Raw genomic sequence first — 18,846 nt, 5'->3', positions numbered from 1 at the left:
GTGTAGCTGAGTCTGAAGACATCTTGACCTGTCACTGTAGAAAAAACACAGGTGTAAATAATAAAATGAATGATGGCTTCATTCCATTTAACTGCTTCAGTTTCAGAGTCCTGATATTGTGCATGGCTTACTAGGACACTTAATTACTATGAAGCCACTGTTAATGTTATTAGTAAAAAATTACCCTACAGTATTTAAATCAGATTTCATATGTAACTATGGGAGTGCAATTATTTACCATAAAAAGTAGAAATGAGCAGGACAACATTTTTTTCTATCTCTGGACAGTTTATTGTTTCTTGTACCATACTGGACGCCTACTGAAAGGATGGGTAGTATTTGATAAGGTGCATGAAAGATCTAGTTAATTACTATAGTAATGGTGGTGATGCACAGGCAAATGTTTGGGGCATATTTGGTGGTGATTATGGGCAGTGAAGGGGCAACAGGTCAGGGGGTCTATGGTTGACAATGGTAACTGACAGATACAGACACAGCACAGGACTACCACCAAATGTTGCTAAAAAAGTTCATTCTTCTGCATTTTCCTACTGTTGTTCCTACTGTGAGCTGTATGTGCAAAGCCATTTGCCCGCAAAAATTATTATGTGTATAGGTATCGAAAAACAATGTGCACATTCAAATAACTACTTCATTTTTTACTGTCATCCAAAAGTCTCAGTATCAGATACAGCTTTTCTCCAGATCCCTGGCTGATATAGTTCTCAGAGAGTGAGAGGAGAGGAAGAGGGGAGGGAAGGACATGGCACAGGGAGGAGGGGACAGGCTGGGTGGCATAGAGATGATGGATGGAGTGTCTGAGAGCGAGCCATAACCAGTTCTCTGCACATCTACCACACTGGAGCCAGCAGAGCCATGGAAAAACACAGGGGGAGGGCCAATGGGGTCTGTAGTTAAATCTGCAGACAGATATATAAGGAACGTCACTTGAAAATTGTAGATATTTCCTGTAAACATTTTCTAGATATTAGCTCACTGAATATTAAGACACATTTCTGTATGTACTACACTACTACACATTTTCTGTTGTATTTCTACTATTAAAGCTACACCATGCAACATCAGTTATTAGTATCTCAGAATGGCAGCAAGCAAGAAGAGCTTCAGTTCCAAGAAGTCATTTTGCACAACATCAACAAACACGACACACTGCGCAGATGTTTAATATCCCAGCCGTCCTGTGGTGCTCTACAACAAATGATACCCAAGAGACAAGAGAGGGAAAATATCAGATGGTGATGAGTCCAGTTTTCTTTGGATGGAAGTCTTTCTTTGTTCCTGCTGATGAGGTGACTCTCTGTACATAGCTTCCCTTTATCACTCTGAAAGAGAAGTTTCTATGCTCATAGTTGTCACTTTCCTTTTTTTTCCTCTCTGTTGTGGTGCCACTTTGAAGTGAAGGCAGATATGTGTGTTTTTACAACTATGCAGGTTTCTGACAGTCCCTGTAGGCAATGCAGTTTGGTTCTAAAACTGAAAGAGGCTCTAATGAAATACGAATTTAATAAAAATCTATTAATCTACCTGAGTCATCGTTAAGATGGGTGTGCAGGTACTGATGTTTGGTGTAGAACTTGTTGTAGATACAGTACACTGCAGCCATCAGAGCGAAGGTTCCCATGGCAGCAGCGATGAAGAGACCCACTTTGGCATTGTCTTTGTCTACATGGGCATCTGTGGAGGCACAAAGACCATCAGAGTCACACTTTTCACACACAAATCCTCACTTTGCAGAACATTAGCATGGCATATATAAGCATTTTGTAAGCTTTTATTAGTAAGCTGCTGAACAGTAAATCTTAGCACAACAGCACTTTTTGCACTTTAATCATTACAATTACTATTCAAAATGTTGCATTGTCTGTACAGTCACGTGTCCTTCTTTTATGCCCTAAGATGTTTAGTTGATCTTATGTTTATGTTTTTATGTTGATTTTAAAATGTTTTTTCTGTTACATGTTTGTGTTGTAGCACTATGCCTGAGAAAAAATGTCCCTCAGGACAATAAAGTATATTCTATCTATTCTATGCTGCCTCTCTGACATTAACACAGGATGGATATTTATAGTTCTACTAAACAACATTTCTTTGAACTACACTTACATGACTGCATTGCATTTAAATGAGTGGTTTCTTCTTTTCTGAGTAGGTCCCGTATGTGTGATGGTGGTGGTGGTGGAGGAGGAGGAGGCGGCGCTGCCGGGGCCTGATGGGCATTGATCTCCTGCTCAGACCGCAGGGTGCTCTGGGTGCTGCTCAGTGGAAACACCAGCAGCAAGCAAAGAGCTGCCAGGGCCGCCATGTGGGTCCTCCACTGGTACGCCTGCAAATGAAACTTGCAAAATGCTCACCACAACTAGCTACTGTACGTATGTAAATCAATAATAGTCAAAACAATATTGCAGTTGTTCATACTCTACAGCTTGTTGTTAATAGTTATATACACACACACTGTTATGCAAAGGAAAGTTTTATCATTTTAAAATCAATCTTGTCGTTTGTGTTTACCTGAGGTCGAAGTGAGGATGTCGTGTTTCTCTCAGCCGGGTGTTGGTCCTGTCCTCTCTGCTTCTCTGGCTGACTGAAGTGAGACTGCATCCAAGACAACTGAACTCCTCAGACACCTAACATTTCCAAGGGGACACCTGTAAGCTTACACAAGAAAATGGCTTACACAAGTGATATGTTGAGACAGAAAAAGCAGCCTTACAAAGGATCAAGTTAATTCAGAGGCTTTCATTCAGCAAGTTCTGCTCTGGCACATGGTCTTGTATGTTTTTGAATGTTTTGACCTTGAATTTGTAGTTTGAACAGAAATATAAAAAAAAAAAAAAGAAACAAAAAAACTGGAGAGAGGGCAGCAGTTGCTCGCTCATAACAAGTGAAATCAGTTTTTATTTAGGTCTTTTAATGAGAAAAAGGAGCTATCTAATATAAAAATGGCAAACTAAATAAGAGCTTAAATGTTTTTGCACAGGTCACACAACCTGCTGTAACATGAGTGTTCAGCAGAGAAATGCTCTGACATGAGTGCAACAGAGCTCCCTGCTGACACATACATGTACTGCTTCAATCTCGTACAACTGGCCTACAATAAGTGCCGAGTCCCATCTGATATGAAGTCCAAACTATTACGCAAATAAATCCCTATGAGATGTATAATTGTACATATACAAATACATGGTATTTAAATTTGAAAAATAGAATACAGTAACCTGAGGGATTCTCTAGACAAAGTTGACACATTTTATTTTGTGAAATTCATTTATCCACTCCTCTACTGATGGTGGATCAGACGGATGCCAAAATTTCCTTATATTACACTCAACTCTTTATTCTTCAATGTTAATGGACAAACTGGAGATAGAGATCTTCATAGTTTAGTTGGTCACCTTTACAGTCTGATATTTGATCCTCTGAGCTTGCTGGTTTGAAACAATTTTTTAGTAAAGGTGGTGTGTGTCCCACTTCCAAACTCTGCACAGCCTTATAAGGACACAAACTGCTCAAGGACTAATAGATATGAAAGAAACAGTCAAAACAGTGTTTGGAAAAGCTACAATAGGTCACCTGCCTTGAGACATATCTTGATAGCCTTGAACTTTATGTTTCAGGCCACCTGCATGCATTCTGCAAATACGAGCCGCCAGACTGTTACAGACACAAACTGAAGTCTACCAACAGTCAGTCAGAGCTTGGGGAGGGGGGGAGGGTACAAGCACAGGTCATAAGAAAAATCTTCACATTACCTCTGCATGTTGCCCTTGTATATAGCTGCTCAGATGTTTCTTTGGCGGCAGAAGTCTTGATATGTTTAAACTTTCCCAAGCTGATAATTGTGCAGCAACACACAGCAAGTGATGGAAGTGGGTTTTGGTGGAGAGCATTGTTGCAGAAATGCTCTTCACTCCTTAAAAAAACCAGCCAGAATCTCTGAGCTTATAAGTAAGTGATGTAACCACCAAATGCTTCAGTGGAGAAGTCCTGTAAGAAAGAAAAATGTGTGTACCGTGCTTTTCAAAGTAAATGTGTACACGTTCATGTTCAACAAGCCTCGCCTAGATAAAGAAAAGAAACATCACTATTCTGAGGGAGTGGTTTAGATTCCTGCCTCTCATCTCAGTTGTCACTTACACCTTAAACTTAATGAGTTTTTTTAAATACTGTGATGCTAAATGCTTTGGAGCTGGAACGTTTTCATGCACTCAGAACACTGAACTGAAACTACAATCACCAGCCAGCTGTATGTACATACCATGAAATGTTATCTGACAGACGTAATGTGTGACAGAATACGACAAAACGTAAAAAATATTGCATTTAACAAATGTTTACCAAAAAGGTACAGCTACAATAACTGCACTGTTGAGTTCACTTGTATTTAGCAACATAATGTACATATAGAAAACCATTTAACAAATCAATACAGAGTAATGTTTATATTACTAGCTTAAGCTACATGTGTAATAGCGAAAATTGTTTCGAGATACTGTTGTGCTGAAAGAAAACTTTTAATAAAATGGCAAAAATATATTACATAGCAATGGTATTACATTACATTTCCTCAAAAAAAAAATCATTTTATACAGACTCACAGGCTACATACACTATTAAAAAGTGAATCTGCCGAAAGAATAGTCTTTTTAAAACTATACATTTGCTGGAATGCCTTTAAGATTTTGTTCGGCCAGCCTAGTTAAATCTGAAGGCACTTAGTTTTGGCACATATCCATATAACAGCATACGGTCAACTCATTTTGATAGTAACCCACTGAAAATGTAAAACAAACTACACATTGATGGCCACGAAAAGACAATAATGACCAAATAAATCAAACTTTTTTTTTTTTTTTTTACAAAATACAATTACATCATACATCCTTAACATTGAAGCAAAGGAGTACTTTGTGGTCAGTGGCTTTGTCTAGCCTGTGTAAACAAACATGCAACTAGTTTCCTCCTTAACCTAAACTTCAGAGAAAAAAAAAAAAATATATCATGCAAATTTCCAATTTACACATAATAAATGATAGAAAAATCACGCACATTTGCAATTACATTGGTTCTTGAAGAGTTTCTACTTGTACTATCTATAATACATATTTACATTACAAAAAGGAGTTTACCTTAATATTTGTACCATTCTGTCACTTGACATGCGGCAAAAAATCAACGGTGATGGTAAAGCAACAATCAGCGTAGAACAAAGCCAAAAACCAAATGCTTTAATACTGTATAGCAGGGGTTGGATCACAGGTTGGTTTGAACAGAGTATGTTAAAATACATGTACAGTATGAATTGTAGTATGCTCCTGCAAACAGTATACTGTAAGTACAGTATGATATCAAACTGTAGAACCAAACCAGTGAGTTTTTAATTATAGTACCCAATAGTTGAATTTAATTTCAACATAGCTAAATCAACTCTTTCTTGAAGTAACAGTCTCACAAAACTTGTACAACTATACTTCCTTAGCTTTGAGGAAAATATAACATTGTGGCAAAATAGAACGGATCCATTTCCCTTTACCAGTATCTTCCTTTCACTCTCTGGCCGTCCTGAGTATTCCTACATTTGAGTAACATCTAACGACAGCAAAAAGTGCAGCATCTAACTGGACAGTATCTGTGCCGTGCAACATGCACTGTATGTTTTGTTGCCGTACACACAGATACAGTGATGCCGCCATTTTTCCTGTTTTAATTCAGACTTAGCTTTTTGTTGTAACTTCAACTCAAATTGTAACTCCAACTCAAATCATAACTCACAAACTTAAACCCTGCTTAAAATACATCATAACAATTGTCAAATTCACTGTGCTGTAAAAAGACTTAATAATAAAAAAGATTTAAAAAGTTACCAAACAAGTAACATGCAGAAGAGACTTTGAACTAGAGGTCGACCGATAGTGGATTTTACCGATACCGATAGCTAGGTTGGGCCGTATTTGCCGATAATCGATTAATCGACCGATAGTATTTATAACTTATACAGTTGACAAAATACATACATTGTTTCAAAAAAAGTCTAGACGATTTTGCCAATAATCAAAATAATGTCATATTTATTTATATTACACCCACAGCAATGCTACACAAGCATGTGTGTTGTCTAAAACAGTTCTCCTACATATTTGGAGTCATCCAGTGCAAAAATAAACATAATGAGCATTATAATTCATATAAAAGACAAACAATCTCAAAACAGTGACGCCATTCTTCTCTGTAGAACGGTTTAGAACGGTAACAGACGATCTCTGACCTGGAGGGATCTATCTTTCCCACTTTATACTATATATATATTTGTTCTCGCTTGGATGCCCATATAAGGCGTAATGTGTGACGGACCTGCCTTCCCATTGGTTGAAAACATAAACAAAGGCATCATGGGAGATCTCCTTGTCGGTAGCACCTACTGTCTATGGGTAGCACAGAGTTAGCGGCAGAAATGACCGAAAACGTGATGAATTATGGACATCAAGTTGATAAATCTTGGATGTAACAGTTTGGATTTAATGCTCAACAACCCCGAAAAAAGGCACAAGTTCCAGGCTGGATAGAAAATCACCTGTAAAGGCTAGAAAGACACCAAAGACACCCCCGTGACGGCTAACTCGTTAGCTTTTAGCTGCAGCAATCAGTAAGTCTCTACGTTTAACTGTTATTAAATGATCTAAATATGAATCAGAGGTGCCGTTTGGGATCGTGGACGAGCCTTTAGGGTTCTGATTCTGACATTTGGGTCGGACTTGCGTTTATTTTTGTCAGTGTTTTAACCGCTTGAGGTAAGTTAGCCTACTACTAATGTTTAGCGTCATCTCAGCCTCGAAAGCAAACAAATATACTGTTGTGCTGTTCTTTCTCTACTAATGCAGCATCTATTCAACAAATTAATATGTACTGTATACATACCTTTTTGCTGTCGATGCTTTAAACGAGCATCTGATGTCAGCCTTCTCTGCACAGCATGTGCTCTCCGTGCAGCGCGCAGTAACACGTGTCGAAAATAAACACCAGGCATCAGTGATAGTTCTTATTTCGCCTCTAGAGGCCGCTATTGTAATGCATGATGCCAGCAGACCCTTCTCAGCTCTCGCGTACTGTGTAATGAATGACAGCGCGCGCTTCTCAGCCGCTCCAGCAACGGACGCAACCATCGGTATGGATTTTTGCCGATAACGATAGTTCCACCAATCAACTATCGGTGCCGATTAATTGGCAAAACCGATGAATCGGTCGACCTCTACTTTGAACAGTGGTAAGATGTAATTCTTCCCTCAGCAAAAGGAGGAGGAGTGAAATTTCATTGTCAAAGTGGCATGACATGTATGGATTGACTGAAGAGGTGCATCTCACACAAGAGTGCTTTTATAAAAGGTGAAACATGTAGGATATTTTAGATAAATGGACAAGTGAACTATTTGTACAAAACTAAGAAATGCAGAAACATGATGTGATGTCTGTGACTTATACTGAAAACACATTGTACAACTCCGTAACAATCAGTTTAGTGGTTACTAGGGCTGCAACTAACGCTTATTTTAATAATCGATTAATCTGTTGATTATTTTTTCGATTAATCGATGAATCGGATAAAAAAACAAAAAAGCATTAATTTACATCAACTCAATACATACTTACATACATACTTGTTGTTTTAGTTAATAGTTGTGTAAAGGTAAGTAACCCAAAGAACGAACACACACACACACACACACACACACACACACCTCATTAAATTATTACCATATTTAACCAACACACACGAATATATTTGTCAACAATAACTGATATGGGAGAAAGCACAGAATATATACATGATAACAGATTGAAAAATTAATGGGCCAAAAAAGGCGAGTGAATAAAAACGTGTCTTTAGTCCTGCTTTACTACTGTTATTAACGAGCTAATGCTATCTTGTCATGCTTGTCAAGCTGGATAACGAGTAAACACCACACCAGCACCACTGGAGGGACGTTACGTTCCTCACTTCAAAACGGAACAAAAGTAGGATTCTGTAGTGACTTTACCCTGCTGTTGAACTCCCTTCCTCCTCAACAAGGACTCCGGCATGTTTACGTTTTAGGTGCTGAATCATCACCGTGGTGCGCCCGTGCCATTCCGTGTCGCTTTTGCTTATCTTGCAATTAACACGTTTTCGATTTATGTAGTGTGAATGCTCCCACACCTTGGATGACTTAGGTCGAACTGATTTCTCTGCCTCCGCCATGTGTTTCAGAACAACGTTAAGGGTCTCTCCGGTCTCTCTCCTTATTTCCTCTACCCCCGCTCTGCTCTTTTTTTCTTTTCTTTCGCTCCGCGCCGCTCCGCATGGCACTCAACCCAATTGCTTTTATCTCTGCGACTGAGTGGCGTGTCGCGCGACACAACGAATCGATAATGAAATTCGTTGCCAACTTTTTTTAATAATCAAATTTTATCGATTTTATCGATTCGTTGTTGCAGCCCTAGGGGTTACCCTGTGTTACTACACAGCAATAAGTTATTTTTTGTTCCATATTAAACATTTTTTATTAAAAGTTGTACTTGTTGAAGTAGTAGTATTTTTCTCTGGATACCTTGGACTTAATTTAAAGTTAAAAATAATAATAAAAAAGTGGAAAAAGTTTTAAATATTAAAATAAGGAATCTTTTGTCCCACTTTGCGATTGCTTTCTGTGCCACAGTTGCACTAAAATCTTTGAGATAATTAAATTGTTCAAAAATGGCCCACTGACATTTTGACTGCAAGTCCTTTCCCACTGTGTGACATCATGTCCAGTGTTTAGGAAAAGGAGACGGCGCTCCCGTTCCTTCGGTCCAGGTCTGACATGTCAGTCATAGGAGTTTCACACTTGTCATCAGTGCTAACAATGCTGTACTGACCCGTCTCTGTATCTCTGACTGTTTGCTCTCTCCTGTCCTGCAGAACAGCGTGGATCAAGCCCACTGGCACGGGCATCATAGCAAATATGATGAGTATAGCCAAAACGGCCAGAGCCCAGTCTGGGTACTCCAGGGGCTCCTCAGACGCCTGAATTAAAAAAAGAATCAAAATTAATCACTCAAGGACTTAAACAACCGTAACTTATAACTACCCTGCTTTACATATTCAATGTGATCTGGGAGAAATTCACCACCAAGGGCCCTATTTTAACTATCTAAGCGCACGGCGTGAAGAAACCAGAGTGTCATCTCCCATTCCCTTTAGCCAGGCACGTTTGTACCTTGGCACATTGCTATTATGATGGCGGATCTGCACCGTAATATTTTTATTTGTGATCTTTTGCATGTTTGTGTGCTACTGCGCTTCCCTGTGTGTGTGTGTAACAAGCATAGTGTTTCCCAGTGTTAACCCATTAAGGGTGTATTTTTTTTTTTTTTTTAAATACAATTTTCCATACCTTCTCTTGGTTCCATGCCATATAAGTGGGGCGTTTGATGAACATGCGAATGGTGGTGGCGCCAAGCAGCCCCAGCATAGCAATCAGGCAGATGTATTTCCACAGATACTTGTAAATCACATGGGGACGCCAGCCCAGCATGGCCTCAATGTCATCGAGGAACCTTCAGAAACACAGGAGTAATTCACTTTCAGAAGTTACTTTTTTTTATTTATTTATTTATTTATTTTTTACAAAAGACACTGATAAGTCTCAGAAAACTAAACTGATTAGTTGACATTTAGCTGGAATTTAAGATTTCAAGAGTTAAAACAGTCACTCACAATCTGAAAATAGACCTCACCTATCAGCTCCATATAGCCAAGACACACTGAAGGTCTCAAAAACCACCACAATGATGAGGGGCAGAGTGGCAGAGTAATCATCGAACATCATCACAAAGTAGTTCCCACAACGCTGGGTGAAGAGCAGTCCAATTACAAAGCCGATGATGCAGCTGAAAACTGCAACAACATGAACATGTTAGGGTAAAACAGTACTACTTTAAAAGACAGCATAGGCAGTCAGGCACAATGGATACATTTATGGTTTATCCTGAACAACTTCAGAAGGTATATTTAATAGGGGTGTGCAAAAAAAAATAAAAAAATCGGTTCACATTCGAATCTCGATTGAAGCTCTACCGATTCAAAAGCCATTCATAGAATTCCAAAAATCGATTCATATTTTATTTAAATTTTTAAATTGTATGTCTACTGCAATCACATGGGAAAAGTAACTACATTTACATACCGTGAATCGTTTTTTTTAATCGAATCTTGAGCCTAAAAATTGATATTGACATTTTCTGAATCGTGCACCCCTAATATTTAATAATTTCGCTCTCTCTCTGCTCTACAGTGAAATCAGCTGATGGTTTGTTGGGTTGGCAGGGAATCCTGTTTAGCCTGAGCTCCATGACATGTGAGAAGACACTGATCTACTTGCTGTAACTTTCTGGGCAAAATGACATGAGTGAGACATCTGCCAGCAGGGTAATGACATTAAACTTTACTGTCCAATAGCACTTTATGGGAAACACAAAATTCACACTTAGTGTTATTTGGAGCATTGTTCAAAAAGTTGGCCAGTCTAATGCCACTAGGACTCAAGGCTGAGCAATAAAACCAAATTAAATGTATGTACTGTAATGTATGGCTTGCATTGATTGGGATTCCCCTCCTTAAAAGAAAAACCAATGGCAGAGGTAAAAAAAAAAAAAGTGTTTACTTGTGAATTTGGTCTTGTTGTTGGCCAGAGTTTTGAAGCGGTCAGTGAGTGGGGCGAGAATGCCCTCCATAGTGCCAAACATGGTGCTGAGTCCTAGGTTGAGCAGCATGAGGAAGAAGAGCGCTGACCAGAAGGGGCTGCCAGGCAGGAGTGACATGGCCTCTGTGAAGGCAATGAAAGCTAGACCTGTGCCCTCCACACCCTGAACACAAACAAGAGTGCCAGCTTTAGCTTTTATGTATTTTTATAAAATACAAAAAAATGCATGAAAGCAAATTGATGTTAGTCCAAGAACTCAATATTTACCTGTTTCATCTCTTTTTCCAGGTCACAGTCTGTTAAATTGCCTGGGACCATATGTCCATACTGTTTAAACCAGGCCCTGTAGTCCTCTAGAGCCACAGAACTGGGATCAGAGTAATTGAAGCCTGGCATCAGGTTTGGGTGCACATTACTACTGCGAAACTGCTCTGATAACTCCCTCATATTACTAAGAAAAGAAGAAACAGAACTGTAAACATACAGTTTATGCAACAGGACATGTCAAGAGAAAACAGTTCAGAGGAAAATAATTTCAGAAAACATGCAAAATATTTTGTGCGACACAGATAATTAAAGAGGGCGTACCAGTCTGTACCAATGTGAGGGACAAATTAATATGTATATACTAGTGACTTACATTGAAAACATCATGCAGTCTTTTGATGCATAACTCAACGTTTATCCTCTAATTAAACATACCTGACTACACATTCCATGGCCTTGCCTTTGGCGCGGAAGCCGAGCACAGAAAACACCACAAGAGTGGCCAGCACAGATGTGAGGAAGTTTATAGTGGAGACAGTGAAGGCATCGCGGTGGCAGTTGTTGTTCTTGGGATTGTAAGAGGAGTAGGCGATAATGGACCCAAAGCCAAGACCTAAGGCAAAGAAGACCTGCGTGGCTGCCTGCCGCCATACCTGAATGTCTGCCCAAATTTCCAGCTAGAAATGTATAGAGGGAAAAGCAGGTGCGTCAGGAAAATTATTCATATCTGCCTCTCGTTTCTACACTCAACTAGACATTTTATCTGCGGATACCTTGGGGTAGAACATGTAGGAGATTCCCTCTAAGGCCCCATTCAGCAGGAGCCCTCGGACGAGGAAGCAGAACAGCACCACGTAGGGAAAGATGGAGGAGAAATACATCACCTAGGAAGTGACAAAGAATGATGACATGAACAATTTAATCCAGACAGCTAAGTAAAGTGAGTTTTTTGGTTTTGGCTGTGCGCAAAAGCACTTTGGGTTGAAAAGGCACAACTCTCACCAAGTGGCTCCCTATCATTTTTATAAATTATCAGTACACATGACAAATTGCACTCAATACTACAAATTTCCTTTTTTTTTTTTTTAAGATGACTTTTTTTGGTGGTTTTCCTTTATTTGATAGAGACAGTGGATATACAGGAAAGGTGGGAGAGAGATGAGGACTCAGTCTACATGGGGCGCATGCTCTTACTGGGTGAGCTAGAGGTCGCCCCAAATATCCATTTCTTTTGCTAGTACGCTGTGCTCCAACAGATTTATTTTCGTTAAATTGCTTCTATGAGTTTATATAAACTGTGTGTTGAATCCTACTGATTTTGCTTCTCTAACAACCCATTTCCCCCACAGAGATAACTGATGTTCCATCTAATCTTAAGTGTAGAGCCTGCTGCTTGTTATACACTGAACATATGGCCCTCTTAAAATCAAGAATATTAAGTCTGTACAGTAATTGCGTGAAACACCTGATTTCAGCCTGAGCGGTAATAAACTTCCCCTCAGATGTTAGCTCTGACATTTAATACAGAAGATAATTATTTCCACGCCTGATATAGTATATTTGTTCCAGGCAGGGTTGAATTCCTGTGTTTGTTCATTATAATGTATAGCTCTGCGGAGACTGAACTGGCTGATATGCGTTAGGGATAACAAACAACAGTATTAAATAAATGCTAACTTACAAAACTCACCCAATACTTTTTAACCCATAATGTGGATGTTGCCATTTGAAGTGGGTCAACAGCTAAGCCGGACATTCCAGAGAGATTCCCTCACCCACAATAACCCTGGAATCTAAGCCCAACACATGACTGGGATTGGAGCAAACAGAGAATGCCAAAACAATGTAGCACAGGATACAATTGTGTTATTATGTCTACCTTGACAGAGGACTTGATACCCTTGGACATTCCCAGGCACACGACTGTCCAGGCCGCCAGCAGACAGCAGACCATGTAAGGGTTGAAAGAGCCCGTCTCATCAATTGAGTCTGTGATATCCAAGGTTTTGCGGTACCAGAAATACGATGTGGGGGAGCTCTTTTCACATTCTTTTACTGGTGTAAAGAGAAAAAAAAAAAATCAAATAATAGTCTAACATGTAACACACAGCTGAATAATTTACAAATTAATTACTCCTCATGTCTTTTGAACCTTAAAGAAATACTTCATACTTAGAATTTGTATTTCAATTACTTTCTCTGCATTACTTTGAATTTTTTACAAAAACATTCAGTTTTGTCACCTGCCTCCATGGTGAGTATAGAATCAGAAAATGGAGTAAATCCTAATAAATTGAAGTAATAGGGGGACGTACTGAGCATACGACTGGATAAATGAGACTTAGATTACACAGCATGTGTTGTGTGAGAGTTTGTAAATGGATGTTTTGATATAGTTTCTGTTAACCGTGGCCCCCATTTACTTCAATTCATCAAGGATTTACTCCAATTTCAGATTCTCCATTCACCGTGGAGGCATCCACAAAAGACAATGTTTTCTTCAAGAATTCAGGATAACACAGTGTGAGTAATTGATATACAGAATGATGACTTTAAGTGTGAAGAATTCCTTTAATGCTGTGTGTTTACCTGTTACGTTAACCGGTTCTGGGCACTGTTCCCAAGGCAACGGGTACTGGAACGAGTTCCCAAGATAGAAAAGACTCCATGCAAGGATCACATTGTAGTAGAGAGCCACGAAGAAACATACCTGAGGACATGTGAGAACAAGAGTATCCGGTTTTTATCATCACACAATAGCCTGCCTCTTTGCAAATACCTCATCATAGTTTTTTTTCAATTGGATAAATACACCATTGCTCCCTCGCCCTACTCATACAGCACTGTGCTTTTCTATACAATGGCAAAAAGGTGTTCCGGGAAACAGGAAATTACTGACTGAAGCAGAAATGTGCAACACAAAATGACACCTGGAATACATTCATCATCATATACTTAACAATCCTAAAGGTGGGTCAATCATTTACAATCAGTATCTTACCACACAGCTGGAGTAGCCAATCCCTGCAAGCTTGGGGGAGATGTACTTCCACACTCCGATGCTGCCCTGTCGGATGGCCTGACCGGCTGCCAGCTCCAGGAAGAACAAGGGAATGCCCACGACCAGCATCAGCAGCACATACAGGAGGAGAAACGCTCCTGAGGAGAAGAGGTGACCAGAACTCGGTTAACAAATGAACCGACATGATGTAAAGGAGAAGCAGATGTTTGTGCCAGACTGTGATCTTTAAATCCCACACCATTCTGATGACTGCCACCTGCAACACAATGTTCTTTTGAAAATATGTCTAAGTCATTCTCCTCAAGTTAAATAAGACACACAAAGCTTTTTCTGATTTTTTCATCTAAAAAAAAAAAAAAAAAAAAAAATACAGAGCCCCTTGGTAACCGAATGGTTACAACGATGCATGCCACATAAGCGCAAACTTTGTAACATGTCATACCCCGCTCTCTCTCCCATTTCCTATCTGCCTCATCACTGTCAATTGCCAAATCACCAAAGACAAAAGTACAAAAAAACACCAACTTGTGGCAGCCGGAACCAAACATTAATTTAATCGTTATGGGCCACGTCCATATTTTTCCATAGAGTTTACAAAGTTTCCCTTAGAAACAGATATAAAGCAGATGATGGAACATCAGACTTCAGAGCAGTATTTTTTTGTGTCGCTTACAGATAGTTTATACATCTATAAACATTATGTTAATGCATTTTCCATGCATGGAATAGTCTCTCTTTCTGCTACTCTTTCTCTCTTTATATATCACATTCTGCCCTGTGATGATGACACTGGCTAAATACAGTATATTCTGCAACCACAACATTTGTGGGTCCCATGGGACCAACAGGACCCAATCCTATCCAGCCATCTAACATGCATGACAATAATGGGTACTCACCTCCTCCATTTTGATGGCACAAATATGGAAACCTCCACACGTTCCCGAGCCCGACGCTGAATCCCACCTGAGCCAAAAAATACTCTATTTTACTGTTCCATCCTGCTCGAGCGGCAGGCTCAGACGAGCCCTGCTGGCTCTCTTCACCAACATAGCAGTCAATCTCGGACTCTGTGGTTCCTGTCCCGTCATCGTCAGTTGGCAAGGGCTGCTTCTCCATCTGAGAAAAGAAAAAAAATGGTGAGAATGGATAGTACATAAGCAATGTGCTGTGGCTGACTATCCATGATAGTCAACACAGCTATCCTGTTGATTTCTCATAGATTTATGGAGACTTTTCTGCAGCTTGTTTAGGGGATGCTGCACAGTCATTTCTGGCCTTTACTCGTGGTGTACCTGAAACAGACATACTACTCTGACTCCAGCAAGCAATGATACTTTTTTCAGGGATACACTGGTGCTCTGTGTGTGTGTGTGTGTGTGTGTGTGTGTGTGTGTGTGTGTGTGTGTGTGTGTGTGTGTGTGGCTACGGCAAGCTAAGACTGATGCAGTCTAATCTAACAGTCCTGTAATAAATCCTACCTTCATGAATGTCTTCATGTTCAGTTTTATAGCTTTAGAGTGTTAAATAAACGTTATGGTGATCGAAAGACTGGCACCTGCCGCGTTCTATTTACCTTGGAACTCGGAAGCCGGAGCTGGGAATGACGTCATACCCGAGTTGAATGCGTTCTAAAAAAAAGTCGGATTTTCATTGTTTTAGCTCTAGCTAGCCCGGTTAGCTATTGTTAGCAATATCAGTTGATAACACATTACGCAGTTTTTTGTGCATGCAAACAGCGTAACAACATGTCCACAAATAGAAGTTGGACATGCCTGTGTGAACGACTGATTTAGTGACACAAATAAGACAGAAGTGCTTAGGTTACTGCAGCTTTCACAATTGTTGATACAGGGGGCAGCCATGTTGGATTTTGAACTCGGGCTACTGCGAGGTTGTCCGAGTTCCGAGCTATGGTTCCGAGCTCGTAAATCCGAGGTCAGGGGGCGTGTTTCCGACTTTGACCTCGTTAAAACGGAGTTCCGAGGTAAATAGAACGCGGCATAGTGTAGCCGTTACATAACAGCAGCCAGCTATCCCACCAGCTGGTTAATTGCATTAGCCTATCCTTGTAACGCGGGAATAAAATAATCCTCATTACTTGGAGCACCTATTTCCAAACATGCATGTTCATATCACCTTTACTTTTAAGAAATAAAGTTGTAGCCTCTTTGCGCGGTGCCTGCCTGAAGCTACCACATGGCCAAGTAACGTTAACGTTACATCCCCGACCATGTGTCTTTGTCTGGACTGTCTGATATTTGTGAACACACGAAAAACACTTCTGATAAACAAAACTTACCTGTCACCCGAAAATCAACGAAGAGGTAGAACAAAACCCGGAGATGGCAGAAAATGGAGAATGTCGGCGATAATGTTTTATTCTTCGGTCCTTTCAAAGCAGGAAACGAGCACGTGTGGCTGTTGTTTGGTCTGTCACTTATCAACCACGTCGCGAGCTGAGTTATTCTCCCGTTTCTATTTGTCAAAATTAATGTAACATATCAGATACTTTGATGCCGATTTTAACTATATAGTAAGATATAAAAACGCATATCGGTATGTGCGTTGAATATGGTAATTGTCTTTCTTATAGCGGGCGTGTTCTCGCGGTTTATTGGTTTAGCCGTGGGTTTGGTTCTTCCGCGTGATGCAAGACAATTACTACAGTGCTGCATTCAGGGGCTGCACGAAATCTGTAAAAAAAAAAAAAAAAAACACCAACTTGTGGCAGCCGGAACCAAACATTAATTTAATCGTTATGGACCATGTCCATATTTTTTCATATAGTTTACATAGTTTCCCTTAGAAACATATAAAGCAGATGATGGAACATCAGACTTCAGAGCAGTATTTTTTTGTGTCGCTTACAGATAGTTTATACATCTATAAACATTATGTTAATGCATTTTGCATGCATGGAATAGTCTGTCTTTCTGCTACTCTTTCTCTCTCTCTCTTTATATCACATTCTTGCCCTGTGATGATGACACTGACTAAATACAGTATATTCTGTACCCACATTTGTGGGTCCCATGGCACCAATATTAATGTCGATTATTTCTCTAATTAATCGATTAATCGTCTACAAAATGATATAAAATATTGAAAAGTATCCATCAGTTTTTTAGAACCCAATGCAGTCTTCAAAAAGTTTGTTTTGTTCAACTAGGCTAACGATCCAAAAGCCAAAAGCTATGAAATTTTAAAATAGATAGAAAACATAGAAACTCAGCTCACATTTTAAAAGCTGAAAGCAGTGAATGTTTGTCCTTTAATTGAATTATTGACTTATCATCGCTTCATAAAGGTGCAAGAAAAAGAAATGGAAATACTCCAGTTAAGTTCAAATAAAAAAGGTAATATAAGATAGGCTAGGCTACTAAATGTAGTGAAAGGGTTGCGGGTGCTGTGGACGTTTTTGAGCCCAACTCGACAACGATTTGCAGCTTTTGCTTTTAGCTCAATTTAAATGGTCCTCATGGTTGGGTCCCGGGGGTTTTCCTATACACAGGAGGAGTCATGAATGCAGCAGAAGCCCAAACACCGATTTTCCAACAGTGACTTTGATGTAGTTTAACAGTGGAAGTGGGACCCTACTACCATTCTTTTAGTATTTGTCATAGCAGGGGTCGTCTGTTGACAGGACACCATTTTAAATAGTAACGATGACAAGTTGATAAATAATATAATAATAAATCATCTGATCACATTTGATCCACGTTTTAATGGATTGTCAAACATAACGCGGTGATATATTCACAATTTGTTCAGTTTTCTGTAGCCTATTCCTGGTTTAGTTAATTTTAGTTTATGAAAAGATAAAACTGGCTGATGCAATAGTCGGCTCCTATCATCTAGCATAGACTGGAATCATTTCACGTCCTTGAACAGTGGTTGTAACAGCATTCCTTTTTAGAGTCTGCAAACATTTGTTTACAGAATCTAAAAAGGAATCCCAGAGAGAAGTCCCACAGGATAACTATAGTTCTCTCAGTATTGAACTAACAGCTAGTGACATTTCTCTAAACGGCACCGCGTAGTCACGCACGCTGCATGCCACGTATGCCTGTTTTGGAGGCAAATAAAACACACAGTCTACTGCCACTACCAACTCATACTACAGTATTATCTGCGCTTGGAAATAACGGGATGTATTTATTAATAAGTGATAAATACCTTGTGGTATGAAATGATAGAGCTATAGGTCCTTCACAAAGTTTCCAAATGTCCTAAAACCAAAGTCAAGTGGTCACCTCTCTGCCACTTCACCTGACTCCGCCTATCTCCCCTATTGGCGGATAAAGTGGAGACTTGTCCACCTCCAATAAAAGACTGTTATGAAATGTGACACCCCACTTTTTTAAACTCCATAGTATATAGAGTACCCCTGCCACACCCCCCAAACCCAGAGCCATAGAGATGTTAGAGATTAGACATTAGTCTTTCTCTATCACTCTGCCCAAACCTAATTAATGTGCATAAACATGTTTAGTTTATTCCCAGGGTGCCAAGAAGTTGTAACTATCAGTAACATGCTAAAAATCTGCAACTGTTCCAATAACGTTATAAGGTTTAAATGCAGTTCAAAACTTCTCTACACTGCTAGAATCATATTCTGGTGAGTGAATAGTGAAACTCTATTGGAATCAGCTTAAAGCATACACTCCCCCCAGCTTGCTAAAAATCCCAAATTCCAAGAGAAAATACAGAGAACATGACCTCAGTTTTGTCAATTGTAGCCATGGCACTGTACAATTTACCCAAATGTCCCTCAATGTGAAATGCGTGCACTTGTTGGGTGTAGAGGAGAAAGAATGAGTA

The 18,846-nt window shown here is 39.6% G+C and overlaps 2 protein-coding genes across 3 annotated transcripts; both read right to left on the bottom strand.

Moving 5' to 3' along the window:
• Window positions 1–264: 264 nt before the first annotated feature.
• LOC116044314 lies at window positions 265–2,827 on the bottom strand. Its single transcript, XM_031291422.2, has 4 exons — window positions 2,530–2,827; window positions 2,125–2,344; window positions 1,546–1,695; window positions 265–920 (listed from the first exon to the last, which is right to left on the bottom strand). The coding sequence occupies exons 1-4, from the start codon at window positions 2,617–2,619 to the stop codon at window positions 685–687; spliced, it is 696 nt and encodes a 231-aa protein (XP_031147282.1). The 5' UTR covers window positions 2,620–2,827; the 3' UTR covers window positions 265–684.
• A 1,657-nt stretch (window positions 2,828–4,484) lies between these two features.
• LOC116044310 (sodium-dependent neutral amino acid transporter B(0)AT2-like) lies at window positions 4,485–18,323 on the bottom strand. 2 transcript variants are annotated; one of them, XM_035997807.1, is made up of 15 exons: window positions 18,202–18,323; window positions 14,922–15,141; window positions 14,002–14,159; window positions 13,590–13,710; window positions 12,880–13,055; window positions 11,774–11,884; window positions 11,436–11,677; window positions 11,001–11,184; window positions 10,695–10,896; window positions 9,769–9,928; window positions 9,426–9,588; window positions 8,501–9,055; window positions 7,360–7,538; window positions 6,274–6,276; window positions 4,485–5,836 (listed from the first exon to the last, which is right to left on the bottom strand). In XM_035997807.1, the coding sequence occupies exons 2-12, from the start codon at window positions 15,139–15,141 to the stop codon at window positions 8,807–8,809; spliced, it is 1,986 nt and encodes a 661-aa protein (XP_035853700.1). In that variant the 5' UTR covers window positions 18,202–18,323; the 3' UTR covers window positions 4,485–5,836; window positions 6,274–6,276; window positions 7,360–7,538; window positions 8,501–8,806. The 2 variants fall into 2 exon arrangements, with proteins under 2 accessions (XP_035853700.1, XP_035853699.1); XM_035997806.1 differs by lacking the exon at window positions 18,202–18,323 and adding an exon at window positions 16,325–16,690.
• Between the last annotated feature and the right edge of the window lie 523 nt (window positions 18,324–18,846).

Source organism: Sander lucioperca, chromosome 22, assembly GCF_008315115.2.
Source record: "Sander lucioperca isolate FBNREF2018 chromosome 22, SLUC_FBN_1.2, whole genome shotgun sequence".
NCBI classification, from domain to species: Eukaryota; Metazoa; Chordata; class Actinopteri; order Perciformes; family Percidae; genus Sander; species Sander lucioperca.
The sequence above is the reverse complement of the archived record's forward strand: the minus strand, read 5'-3'. Positions and strand labels throughout refer to the sequence as shown.

Excerpts from the sequence above, each read along its gene's own strand:
- LOC116044314 (XM_031291422.2), bottom strand. The coding sequence starts at position 2,619 with ATGCAGTCTCACTTCAGTCAGCCAGAGAAGCAGAGAGGACAGGACCAA. Across the intron at positions 2,345-2,529 it reads CATCCTCACTTCGACCTCAG|GCGTACCAGTGGAGGACCCA; the intron begins GTAAACACAAAC and ends TTTCATTTGCAG. Across the intron at positions 921-1,545 it reads CCATCTTAACGATGACTCAG|ATTTAACTACAGACCCCATT; the intron begins GTAGATTAATAG and ends ATCTGTCTGCAG.
- LOC116044310 (XM_035997807.1), bottom strand. The coding sequence starts at position 15,141 with ATGGAGAAGCAGCCCTTGCCAACTGACGATGACGGGACAGGAACCACA. Across the intron at positions 14,160-14,921 it reads GTGCCATCAAAATGGAGGAG|GAGCGTTTCTCCTCCTGTAT; the intron begins GTGAGTACCCAT and ends TCTTCTCCTCAG. Across the intron at positions 11,885-12,879 it reads GTATCAAGTCCTCTGTCAAG|GTGATGTATTTCTCCTCCAT; the intron begins GTAGACATAATA and ends GTCACTTCCTAG.